Genomic DNA, 13,122 nt, shown 5'->3' with positions numbered 1-13,122 from the left:
AACACTTCCATTACAAAATTGTTAATATACACACCTGATTCCTATTTGACCTCGTTTAAGAATATAGAAAGCATTTTAGTGCATTTGGGACTTAAAAATCAACTCTGCGTGTTTTCAGATTCTCATCTGGTTTCAGCATATACTGTATGCACATCAATCTACTTGCCCTCTTTTTTTCAGTAATTAAATTGCATTCTTACTGCAGGAACTAACCGTCCTGAAATCACTTCCTTCTGCTTTATCATACCCATTACTTTTGTTAAAAATACTGAAGAGTTCCCTGAATAATGAATAATTTATGTCCTAAATATAGAAAGCTCTGTCATATCACACACATCAGGTTTCAAGGTTTTCAAAGTAACACACGCTATGAAGAATTCTATTAAAGCCATTGTTCAATACTTTTCCTACATACAATCTTTTCTCTGAAGACCGTATTTACAGTTTCAACTCCCTTCCTCATTGCTCTGTTTACAAGCACTATTGCCAACTACTATAGACCCATTGTACTTCCCAAAAGTTCCCAGAAGTCCGACACTCTGTCAATTACATGCTGAGACCTAACTAAGGACTTCATAAAACTCCCATTTTGCAGATCACACATTTTACAAGCCAAGGTGACAAATATCTAAACTGAGATTCAGGAAGGCAATCATACTATTAGCAGGCAATTTTCTTTTGTAGCATGCGCTCATCTTCCCAAACATGGCCACCAGGAATCACTGACGTACCTACAAAGAAACTCATTTAAAATGGCAACAGGTGCAGCCATTACCCACAGAACACTGCTCTAAGCAAACCCCCACCCCGAATGGTGCCTGGAGAACCACAGCACTTACCAGCATGTTTCCTGGTGCCCCCTTGGTTCTCAAGACTTGGAATGAAACCCAAAGAGTCTTCAGCTGAACAAAAAGCCCAAGAAGATTCAAGTTATCACTACAAGCTAACTGTCCAGAGTGCTGAGCTCATCTGGGGCAGATATGTCTCAGCTTGGTTCTAAACTCACTTATGTCTCTGGACTTGGAAACTTTCCCCAGTAGCTGTGCACCTCCTTTCTTTGGGCACCAAAGCCAAGAAACATCTCCTCCCAGAAGCAGAGAGCCAATTCTGGCTTTCCTCTGCTTCCTCCGTGTTGGAGGCGCTTCAGAAGATTCCAGGAAGCATGGCTTTGGCACCTTCCCATTCGAAAGCAGCTGCTTTCACTGTAAAATGACTCGTGACGTGGAGTCGCCCAACGCTGCACAACAGGCCACACCATCACGGCAGCCATCTGGGTGTCCTACCCACTACCTTTCCTCAAAATTCCAAGAGCATCTGTAAATATACAAGGCTGAGGACACCTGCTCTATACTATAACATACAACATTTGGTGTGAACCTTTTTCTTATTCTAGAAGTGGAGAGCTATTCATCATCTCTTTTTTAAAGGAAGCTGCAAAGAGAATGGCGAGAAACACTACCATGGGTATCTCATTCCAGAAGTAGCACACAGCTTGTGACAAAGCCAATTCATGTATGACCCACAATGTCATGCAACCACAACTTACTTTCTACAAATGTTATTAGCCATGTGGATTAAGAGACCAACGTGGTTACTTCTAATGCCAACATCACTGGCTTTCAAAATTCATCAACATATACATGGAAAGTAACGACATTCACTAAACAGCTACTTGACTGTTATTACATCTACTCCCCAAACATTGTAGAAACCATCATGCAGAAGAAGTTTCCATACTTTTTAAGGTGCCTAATTCATAAGCATCTCTGGGAGCTACTGGTATCTATTTGTGCTACAGCCCTAACAGGCCATCAGGGATCATCCATCAGATAAAGCCTTCCTATTGTGCATACCAACTACCCTTTGATGGTGAATGCGAGCCACCCGCTTCACACTTCCTAGCACCTACCTTGGCCCAGGATGAGCCATTCATCCATCAGAATGTTCTCTCATTCCTGTACTTGGCTAAAAGGCAGCCAAAGGTTCAGGGACACTGAGAAAGATGCCTAAGGCCAGCACCACCCTCCCACACACAGCTTGGAAGAGAACCGGTTGCACCTGGCCGGCACCAGCACTGCAAGAGGGCTGCCTGGGGTTCATTTCATAATAGGGTTAAGCCAGAAGGGCTGCCTTCTGGGATCAAAACTGAATTCTAAGTACAACTTCTATAAGGAGAACCGCCTTAATCCGGCTTTACTAATTTTACAAGGATCAACAACAAGGTTTTTCAAGTATATTTTACCAGCTCTGACATCCCCTTCAGTTAGAACGGGTGAGAACACAGCCAGCTCATGTATTGTTGCAATTCTGAATTACATCCCAAAGGAGGTTACTTTGTGTACCTATAAATTAGGATAAACCAGGTAACAGGAAGAGGTAGGATCAGTCTTAACAAACTCCCAAAGGCTATGGGGTTTTTTTTTCTTGGTGTAAAAACTTGCATCCTCACTTGCAATATATAATAATAACAGAGAAATAATTGTACCCCACACATTATTTCCCTGCTCTTTGGAAAATGGTGTGGCTTTAAAATAATACATTTACATATTACAGAATAGTTAACAGAATTGTTTTAACTGCTGAGCAACTAAGACTCGGTGGGTGAACTCATACTGTTAATACCGCAATTCTATATAGACTATATATTCTATATAGACAGACTGCAATTCTATATAGACTGCAACCTGCCAGTGTGTTACTCCATAGAAGGGAACCATTCATACAAAACTACAGCAAAGTTATTTTGGAAGAAACTGGGTGGGGGGAGAACTTTTACCTATATACTGCTCTGGACAAGACGTTCTAAATAATTAATGGTTTGAAAAGCTAGCTATAGAAAATGCCTTCAAGCTATTAAACATTAGAGATATTCACCTTTGCCCTTCCAGATTCCTCAGTGCAAATTCACATAACCCACTAACTCTGCATTTAAGTGATTGTGCTTGTCATTGTAAATTCATATACTATCATGGTACATAAGCCATACAAACTTACTGTGGACTACAGTGTATGAACGATTCAACAACAAACTCAGTCTGTTAAATACAGAGTTAACAAATAACATGAATTTGAACTCGAGTAGATGCAAGGCAGAAAGCCAGAATAAAAATTTCCACAGTCACCTTCCTGAACTATGAGTTTAGACATTACCAAAAGACTCGTGAATTCTGGTCAATTGTGGCATTTCAAAATTGTGCACGTTATTTGGGTAACTATTATGTATTCATTTAATGCTGAACATTTTCATTCTCACAAGCCCAAGATATCTTCAGGCTGCCTTAAGCCTGTTAGACCCATGATGCAGTGAAATCAAAAGAAAAATACACCCAGTCTTTCTCACTGATGTACCAAAGGCAAATTTGCTGAACATCCACATTCCATTAGGCAAATGGATTTTCCTCAGCAGTTAGAAACAGGGAAAACTGAATTCTGTCTGCAGGTTTTGAACATTCCTGATCTATGCACCACAATTATGGCACACAAATGACAACACTTAGCATTTATATAGTGCTGTTTGAGGGTTTATATCATCTTAGTTAAAATAGTTTGGAAGTACACAAGGCCTTATGTGCACAACACATAATGTTTTATCTTGCTTTAATATTCCCATGCTTTAACAACCCCATGCTACAAAGGGCATGCCAAAATTAAAGAAAGGAGAGAAGCCATTCTCGCCCACCCAGCCCAACAAAATAAAAAAAGTATTTTGTACAGGTTGAAAATTCACTCATTCATTTACTCAATCATGCTCAATTCAGAATGAATGAATCCCAACCAGCAGCCAAAGACACTCACAAGCAGCAATGTTTAATTAGTAAAGCATTTTGAGTATTTCATCATTATATGTAAAAGCCAATTCCCAACATTCAACTTGTATCCCAATGAGTTATTTAAAATAACATATAAGGGAAACTAGAACTATATAGGAGGAGGAAGGAGCGCATAAAGGCTAGTTTTCCTCTACCCCGAAAGCCACCCCAATATAGAACCAAGCTCAATGACGCCAAAATGGACATTACACCTCAGAAACACACATCTTTTCATTCATCCATCCATTTTACCCATCCTTGCATCCGCTCTGACACATGTTGTGTGGGAAGCTTAGAGAGAAGCTGCCACACTTCTAACTCCAGCCATTTTTCCTTGCTCAGATTCCTTACAATTGCACACAGTTACATCCACTCATATGTTTTTCCCCAGCATGCAAGAACACCAGTTAGAATGAGCTAATTGTTTGGAACATAAAAATAACTGGAGGGGAAAGGTCGAGCAAACCTGTCTTATGCTTAGCTTGCAGCCTCTCATGTCTTCTCTTCACTTGAAAGATAATCTCTTGAACACTTGCATGCATCTAATGTTAACGTCCAATTTGGACTTTGGAGTGAGTGACCAACCACAAGTTGGGCTGGAGGGGGAGGGGAGAGAAATGGAGAAACAAGTCCACCCACACTGATGTTTCACACCCAGTTTGTGAAGTGGGAGACAAATGCCCTCAATTATTAAGATCTAGGGGGGAGGCTTGCAAAGACTTGCAGTGGTGGCCTCAAGCCAAAGGGCAGCTCCAGCACCTCCTCCATACTTGTATCCCACTGAGGGGCAGCTCCAGCCCCTCCTTTGCTCTGCCCCATTGTTCTCCCTTGACTTCCTCCAGGTCAACCTCATTCTCCAGATCCTCTTATTGCATCCTTCCCCTAACCCAGGACTACAGCCACTCCCTACAGCAAAGATGGGGACAGCACAGGGATGGGCAGGGCACAGTAAAGCTGTAGCACAGGGAAGACCACCCCCAGCCGTTCCCAACATCGTTTGCAAGGGAGACAATGTTAAACATCTTCCCATCCCCAAAGGAAATTCCAGGATTGCAGAGGATGAGGAATGTTTGGACTTGATGCTCTGAACAGAAGGAGCAGGTAACCAGCCCACTTCCCCTTCTCCCCATCCCAGATTGGAAAGACAAGTGAAGGTGAAGGTGTCAGCAATACAACCACCAATCCTCTATAACTCTAAAACTGTCTGAGAATGTTTGAGAAGTGAGGAGGCAAAGGAGAACAGCTGAGGCTACATGCTCACCCCAAACCATTACCATCAAGGTTCACAGGTAACTTACTAATTTAATGGCATTCACTAATTTGGTAAGTACCATACTCACAATTAAGGAAAACGAACATACAGACAATTAAGGAAAACGAACATACAGACTTCACACTATTGTCTTGTTGGATTACAAAATATAACTGCAAGAGGGCCATGTTTAGAGTGAGAGGAGTTGTACAGCAATCCCTCCACGTTTTTATCCTGAGCTGCCTCCAAAGAGCTCAGTCCCAAACACCCAAGGAGCTCAAGCTCTCTCCGCCATGTTTGTCTTCGCAGCCACCCCGTGAGATAAGTCAGGCGGAAAGAGAATGACACAGCCCAAGGTCACCCAGTGAGATTCACAGCTGAATGGGTATTTGAACCCACCATTACATCGTGCTACTGGTAACTCCATAGAAGATGACAAAATTACCAAAAGAAGATCCAGATTTGCTTCCTCCACTTTTAGCACTGATGTTTCATGTGACTACAGGAACCTCTAATGGAAGCAATTGTCAGATTTTTTGTTCTCTTATTAGTTCCCAGTTAGGCTACTATTCTAAAGGTCACTGTGATGTAGTACTTATAGAATCAATGCAAGTGTATTGTACAGCCTAGGGCTGAAATAGGCATGGAAGGGCAGCCATATTTGTTTATTCACATCTGCCTGGTTGAAGTAGAAAGTGGAGGTGAGAATCTTACTAAAAAAAAACAAACACCAGCATTCAAGTGCAGGGAACCAAACCACCCCAGTTGCTTCAGTGACTTTTCTCCCCAAGCCAGCTCAGATATCCAATATGAGGGCCTATGGAAGCAACAGTCAGGTTCTTCACTAAACGCAAGATCCAGACGGGCTCTTGACATGAGTTCAGGCCAAGTTCTGGCCACAAGTCAAGTCCTTGGATCCCAGGGCTTGGAAGCTCCTGTGTATACTTCATTAGTGCCTGTTATCACAGCTGTGGCGTGTTGTGTCTTCATTCATGGGAAATGCCTATCTCGCTGTTGCCTAGCAATGTTTATCTTACTCTCTTGTCCTAATGTTTTTAAGCAGGTAGCCTGTACTTGCTCTCCATTGCTAACCTCGCCTGCCTGCGTGCAGTTAGTTCTTTTAATTTGCTTTTTAGTTCCTAATAAAGTTTTACTTCTTCAGATCTACCTGTCTGGATGAGTATGCTTGAGGGATGCTAGAGGCAAACGCCTGAGACTGACATTAGGATAGCAATTCCCTTTTTCGGGGTGAGGTGCCATGTTCTCCCCCACACAATGAATGAAGCTCCGGACCCCAAAGTACCCCACACTACGAAGCCGCTTGCTCCTGACCAAGAGCCGGTGAACCTCACAGTTTCAGAAGGGGAGCCTAGGTTGCCGGAGGAGCCGGTGAACCCCAAGGTTCCGGAGGAGAAACCGAGGTCTTGGGGCATGGATGGAGGCATGCCCGGACTTCCCGACGTTTGCCTGCAGCTTTGGCTGAGTCTCCTCGGCAGTGGGTACCTTCACACGTTAATACCCGGCGGTGGCGGGAAGCGGGCTCCGTCTTGCCGGAGGAGGACTGGGATTATACTGTCGGCTCTTGGATGGGGGCGACGGGGGTCCCTGAAGAACAGCCGCTGTGGGGCACGGGACTGCGCCAGACACAGACATGGCAGGAAAGGGACGAGGACTTTGATCTCCAGACGCAGAAGTGGCGAGAGCGGGACGAGGATTACCGACTCCTCCAGCACCAAAACCATGAACTGGTCGAACAGGTAGCTACACTGCGGGGCTTACTGGAGGGACTATGGCAAAATGTGGACGAGCTACGTCGAGCACGCCCTGCTCCGCCCGTGGTGGGACAGGTCCCCTGGGGCTGCTCGTACTTCCACAGCCTCCATCGCTGCAGGCACCTGCACCCCGGTGCTGCCGGCGCCCCCACCGCCCCCACCACAACTACCAGTCTTCCGGAGGGAGTTACAGTCGTCCTTTGACGGCTCTGGAGACAAGCTTCCCTATTTTTTTATCCAAGTGGATGGTTTTATTAGGGAGCAGTCAGCCGCTTTCCAGTCGGAAGAGAGCCGGGTGCGGTATGTGGCTTCGCTACTGGAAGGAGAAGTGGCGGCCTGGATGGTCCAGCAGTATGATCTACGGACCCGTGCGCTGCAGACCCTTGATGACTTCATGTTCACACTCAGACGGCGTTTTGAGGATCCACACCAAAGCGAGCGGGCCAAGACGGCGCTGCTGCAGCTTCGCCAGGGATCCAAGTTGGTGATGCAGTTTGCAAATGAATTCCAACTGCTAGCTAGTAAAGTTGTGGACTGGAGGGAAGCTTCACGTGTGCAGTATTTCTGTGAAGGCTTGAATTCAGAGATACTACACTGGGCCTTCATGCAAGGGGACTCCCCTGATCTCGAGGGGTGCATCCAGCTAGCGGTGGAAGATGAAAACCGCCAGCAGTTGCTGAACCTGTCTAAACAACGTAAAGCACAAGAATTGGGGCCGCGGATGAAGCGGGCAGCTCCCAAAGGGAATTACTGGCCTACGCGGAGGGCGGCTGCCCCAGCGGCGGAGAGGGCACGACGCTTTCAGAATGGCGCGTGTCTACTTTGTGGCGGAATGGGACATTTTGCCGCCGCCTGTCCTTCCTGAGCCGAAGTTTCCCCTGCAACTCAACGTCCGGCCAAGGTGGAGATGACTCGGACAGGAGGCAAGGACCATCGGAACAGCGTGACTCCTGGAGGGAAACGAGAAACCACCACTCTCAACCTCAAGTCAACCGGCCAGGAAGTGCCAAGTACTACCCCACTCGACCCAACGGGGTCTCGGATTACAAATGTGCCGGTCCCGTCCCAAGCATGTACCCAGCAAGCAGAACCACCTGGCAGATGCGGTCTCCTGCCTCCCCCAGTATCAGAGTAAAGTGGACCGTCCCACGGACTCGCTCTTTACTCCGGAGCAGCAGGGGATTTTGCTCGGACTGGCGGTTCTCACCCGTTCACAGGCAGGGAGAACAGGCCCCTTGGAGGGGGTACCAGACTCCTTCAGAACTGTGTTAATTCAAGTGTGTCAGGCAGAGGAAGCCACGCACAGTCTGCCTGACAAAATGGTTCAAAGGGACGGGTGCTGGTTTCTGGAAAACAAATTATACTTCCCCGTGACTCTCCGGAGGGAGGGGATGGGTTGGGGCCATGGGTCGAAAGTAGCAGGACATTTTGGGTTCGTCAAGACCTTGCACCTTTTGCGCTGGCAATTTTGGTGGCTGGGAATGAGGTGGGACTTGGACTCTTATTCGCAGCTGTGCCACTTGTGCCTCCGCCAAACAGGTGATGGGGAAGCCGCCCGGACTTTTAAAGCCTCTAAAGACACCTTTGGCTCCTTGGGAAGTTATAACCATGGATTTCATCATGGATCTTCCTCCCAGCCGGGGGGAAACTGTACTATGGGTGGTAATGGACCTTTTTTCTAAGCAAGTACATTTAGTCCCTTGCACGGGGCTTCCCATGGCTCAGAAACTAGCTCGTATGTTTGTGTCACATGTCTTTAAATATCACTCCTTCCCGCGTAAGGTGGTCTCCGACCGTGGCCCACAGTTTGTGGCAAAGTTTTGGAGGGCTTTTCTTAAGTTGGTGGGGGTGGAACAAGGTTTGTCCAGCACTTATCACACCCAGACTGATGGTCAGACCAAGCGGGTCAACTCGGTACTAGAATGTTACTTACGTTGCTATGTAAACTACCATCAAAACGATTGGATGGATCTTTTGCCTTTTGCTGAATATGCTTATAATAACTCTACTCACCAATCCACTGGGTTTAGCCCTTTTCAGGTGATGTATGGTAAAGACTTCGGTCCCTTGGAAAACGTGAGTCTCTCGGGTGGGGAGACCGATGCCGAGGTGGATGAGTGGGTAAACATAGTGCAAAACACCTGGCCCTGGTTGCAAAAGAACCTGGAAAAGGCCAAAAGCCGGTACAAGGCTCAAGTGGACAAACACTGTTCTTCGGGGTGGGACATCAAGGTGGGAGACAAGGTCTACCTGTCCACAAAAAACCTTGGCTCCCCTCACCCGTGTAAGAAGCTCAGTGAAAAGTATGTGGGACCCTTTCCGGTGTCTCAGCTCATTAATGAAGTCACAGTGGAACTCAATCTTCCTAAGTCCTTGAAAGGTATCCACCCAGTGTTCCATATCAGTTTGTTTAAAAATTATGTGGCTGCCTCCGAGTGGCATCCCGAACCTGCCCCAGGTTCCCTGGTGTTGGTTCAAGGTGAAGAACGAGATTTCCAAAATTTTGGACTCTCGGGTGCATAATAAGACCCTACACTACCTGGTACATTGGAAACATCTAAGTCCCAGTCATGGTGAGTGGGTGGCGGAACACCACGTAGCTGCCCCCCGCCTGGTCCGCCAGTTTCATGAAGCCTATCCTGAGAACCCTCGTCCATTGTTAGGGGAGGTGGAGGGGCCTTAAGGGGGGCAGAATGTCAGGTTCTTCACTAAACACAAGATCCAGACGGGCTCTTGACATGAGAGTAAGATAAACATTGCCTAGCAAGTGGACAAACACCGTTTGCCTAGCAATGTTTATCTTACTCTCTTGTCCTAACGTTTTTAAGCAGGTAGCCTGTACTTGCTCTCCATTGCTATCCTCGCTTGCCTGCGAGCAATTAGTTCTTTTAATTTGCTTTTTAGTTCCTAATAAAGTTTTACTGCTTCAGATCTACCTGTCTGGATGAGTATGCTTGAGGGATGCTAGAGGCAAATGCCTGAGACTGACAGCAACGTATGAAAAGTTGAGGGCAGAGGGTCTATTTTCCCTTTCCTACCCCTGCTTTATGGCGACACAGCAGAAATAAGACAAAACAGGCTCCTTCAAGTCTAGTACAGCCCTCACTAAAATGGTAAATCCATACTTGGAATATACCAATTGAGACTGCAGGGTAGGCCTCACATGCTAGAATACTCACTCCCCCCCCAAAAAAAAGGAATTCCCTCACATAGAAAACTACTATATAAGAAGAAGGATTCCTGTCATCTAGGCAGAAATATGCAGGGAATTGAAGGTGGTGGGGCTAGAACAGCATTCAGTCACAGTTTTAATGGCTACTCCAGCCCAAAGCCAGGTTCATCAACTCAGTGAGAAGCAGACCTCTTTGACATTAACTATTCAGCAGCTGCCAGGACTAAATAATCCTGGGTTTATAACAGACAAAAGCTATTTCTCTAGCTTGCTGTTGAAAAAGAAGCTACCTACCATAACAGACAAAGTCACAGGAACAGAAGTCCCCAAGGGCACATTTAGAACCTGTTTAATGCAGCGGAAATCAAGCATTTGTTCTTCCCATCACTCTCTCTTTTTATTGGGAGGGGGGAGTGCACTGTTTGCTAACCTGATGAGCATTTGAATGATTCCCTTTGGCTCCTGCTCATCGACCCCCACTGAAGTTGACTCTTGCATTGAGCATTGTTCCCATGTAACAGCCCCTGGTCTTTCAACAGAAAGATTCCCAGTATATAAGAAAATAAACCGGATTCCCATTTAGCTTGCCTGTGCACACAAGCCTGGACACATTCCACCCCAAACCGTCTCTTTAGAAACACTGAAATCTAATCCCCTCCCCAAGGGCTTTGATCTCTTTTCTTCCAAGTTGGCTAGAGAGAAAATTGGGATAGGCAATACTCAGTTTTAAAAATACATCTAATCACTGCCAGTCTTATCAAAGCCCCACGGGGTCGAATTTACAATGCAAAGGTAACAGAAACTGGAAAATGACAACTACGGTCTCCCCCTTTTCCACAATATTATGAAGTCAAGAGACCCCACTTAGCCTAAGAAACCATGGATTTTTAAGCCAATTAAATCTAGTTGCCTCCTAAACCTGCAATTTGCCATCACACAGAGAGATCACAGAGCAGACTGATCATCTTACAAGATGTCTATAATTATCAACAGCAGGCAACCTCATAAGCAGGAGGTGTCAAAGCCAGGAAGAACAGCGAAGAAATCACCCTTGCAAATCAGAGCTTCTCCGCATGCAGGGCGCAGGATTTCAGCTCAGCTGCTGTAGGCAGAACCACCACAGTGGAATATGCAGTCAGGCGACACAGGGGAGGAGACCCTGCACGCAGAAGCACCGAGAAACCCCTCCACCACAAAATGCCTAGAGACCGCTGGAGAGACCCCCCACCCCACCCCCTACAAGGGGATTTTGCAGTCTGGAGTGAGAACTGTCCACTTTCTTCCTTTCCAGGAAAATAAAAGACAAATCACACACACACACACTGGACAAGAAGCGAGGGGAGCCCCAAGATCGCCAGGGACACCTGCAGGCGGCTGCCCCTGCCGCCCGGCCAGGGAGGTCCTCATACAGTTAAAAGCCCTTCCAAAACGGCGACGATTTCAGACATTCCTTCCATCAGAAGGCATGGGCAGACAATTGCCGGGGTGGGTGGAGAAAACACTATGCAGAAACAGCGCCGAGCTCAAGGGTGCCGCAGAGGGTGCCTCGCTCGGACAGATGGGCCCAGGCGGACTCCAGGGGAGAAAAGCGCACGGGCGCCGGAGCCGCCTTTCTGCCCGGCTCCAGCCAGGACGCAGCCGGGATCGAACGCGCGGACGTCCTTCCCTGTGCCAGCCAGGATCGAACGCCACGAACGTTCTTCGAACGCGCGGACGTTCTATCCCTGTGCCAGCCAGGATCGAACGCACGAACGTTCTTCGAACGCGCGGACGTTCTTCCCTGTTCCAGCCAGGATCCAGCCAGGATCGAACGCCACGAACGTTCTTCGAACGCGCGGACGTTCTTCCCTGTTCCAGCCAGGATCCAGCCAGGATCGAACGCCACGAACGTTCTTCGAACGCGCGGACGTTCTTCCCTGTTCCAGCCAGGATCCAGCCAGGATCGAACGCCACGAACGTTCTTCGAACGTTCGTGGCGTTCGATCCTGGCTGGATCCTGGCTGGAACAGGGAAGAACGTCCGCGCGTTCGATCCCGGCCACCTCCTGGCTGGAGCCGGGCAGAAAGGCGGCTCCGGCCCCCGTGCCTTTTCTCCCCAGGGCTGCGTGGCAGGAGCTGGGCGCGGCGCCCGGACCGCGGGGCGGCCCCGACCTGACCCCGGGGGGATTGGGGCGGGGCCCGCCCCCGCCCGGCCCCGCCGGCGGGTACCTCGCAGCCGTAGAGCCGCCCGAGCTGCTCCACGATCCACTCCTCCAGCGCCAGCCTCTTGCGCAGCTCTTTGCGGTCGTACTTGACCGTCACTTTGCCCTGCTGATGGCGCCGCTGCTGCTGCTGCTGGACGTGCGCCGCCGCCGCCGGGGCGACCCCCGGCTCCTCCCGGGAAGAGCCGCCGCCGCCGCCGCGGGGGCTCTGGAAGAAAACGCGGCTCCCGCCGGCTCCGGCGGCGGCCGCCGGCTCCCCGGCCCCGGTGGCCACCGACATGCTCGGCTCCAAGTCCCCCGTGGGGAAAGCCTCCCGAGGCCGCTGGAGCCCCGGCGCCACAGTGCTGCGAGGCGCGCTGGCACCTGCCGTCTGCAGCCGCCCCTCGCATGGCGCTCCTGGCCGGCTCCGCGGAGGAGGGAGGGAGGGAGGGGGCGGGGCCTCCAGCCCCAGCCAGGGGAGGGGGCGGGGACAACGCCTGAAAGACCCCGCCCGCCCTTTCTCCCGCCACTGTCCGCGCGCGCCCCCTCCCCTCGCCTTTGGCGCGTGGGGGAGGAGGGGGAGGGGCCGGCAGGAGGGGGTCACCAGCTGGACCAGTTACAACCCAGCCCCTGAAGCGTTACCCAATGGGCAAATGGAGCCAGCTGGGCGACGCTGGGCTGGTCACACTCTCTCAGCTCCGCCTACCTCACAGGGGGTCTGTTGCGGAGAGGGGAAGGGAAGGTGAGCGTAAGCCGGTTGGAGCCTCCCTTAAGTGGTAGCTAATTCCCAGTGGGCAGCCGTGTTGGTCTGCTTGCGGTAGTCAAAAAGGGCCAGAGTCCAGGAGCCCCTTAAAGACTTCAAAACTGCTGAATTACAGTTGATATTCAAACTAAAGTCAGTGCATTTACGTGGGCTGAATAAAGACCTTGCATTCATG

The 13,122-nt window shown here is 49.0% G+C and overlaps 1 protein-coding gene across 1 annotated transcript in view; it reads right to left on the bottom strand.

Annotated features, from left to right (window-relative positions):
• PPP1R14C (protein phosphatase 1 regulatory inhibitor subunit 14C) overlaps positions 1–12,485 on the bottom strand; it is a 56,976-nt gene extending 44,491 nt beyond the window's left edge. Inside the window, exon 1 of the mRNA XM_056853277.1 lies at positions 12,213–12,485. Within this exon, the coding sequence (XP_056709255.1) occupies positions 12,213–12,485 (273 nt within the window). The remainder of the gene's footprint in view (positions 1–12,212) is intronic.
• Between the last annotated feature and the right edge of the window lie 637 nt (positions 12,486–13,122).

Source organism: Euleptes europaea, chromosome 7 (assembly GCF_029931775.1).
Source record: "Euleptes europaea isolate rEulEur1 chromosome 7, rEulEur1.hap1, whole genome shotgun sequence".
NCBI classification, from domain to species: Eukaryota; Metazoa; Chordata; class Lepidosauria; order Squamata; family Sphaerodactylidae; genus Euleptes; species Euleptes europaea.
Note: the sequence above shows the minus strand (reverse complement) of the source record. Positions and strands in the feature narration are given on the sequence as shown.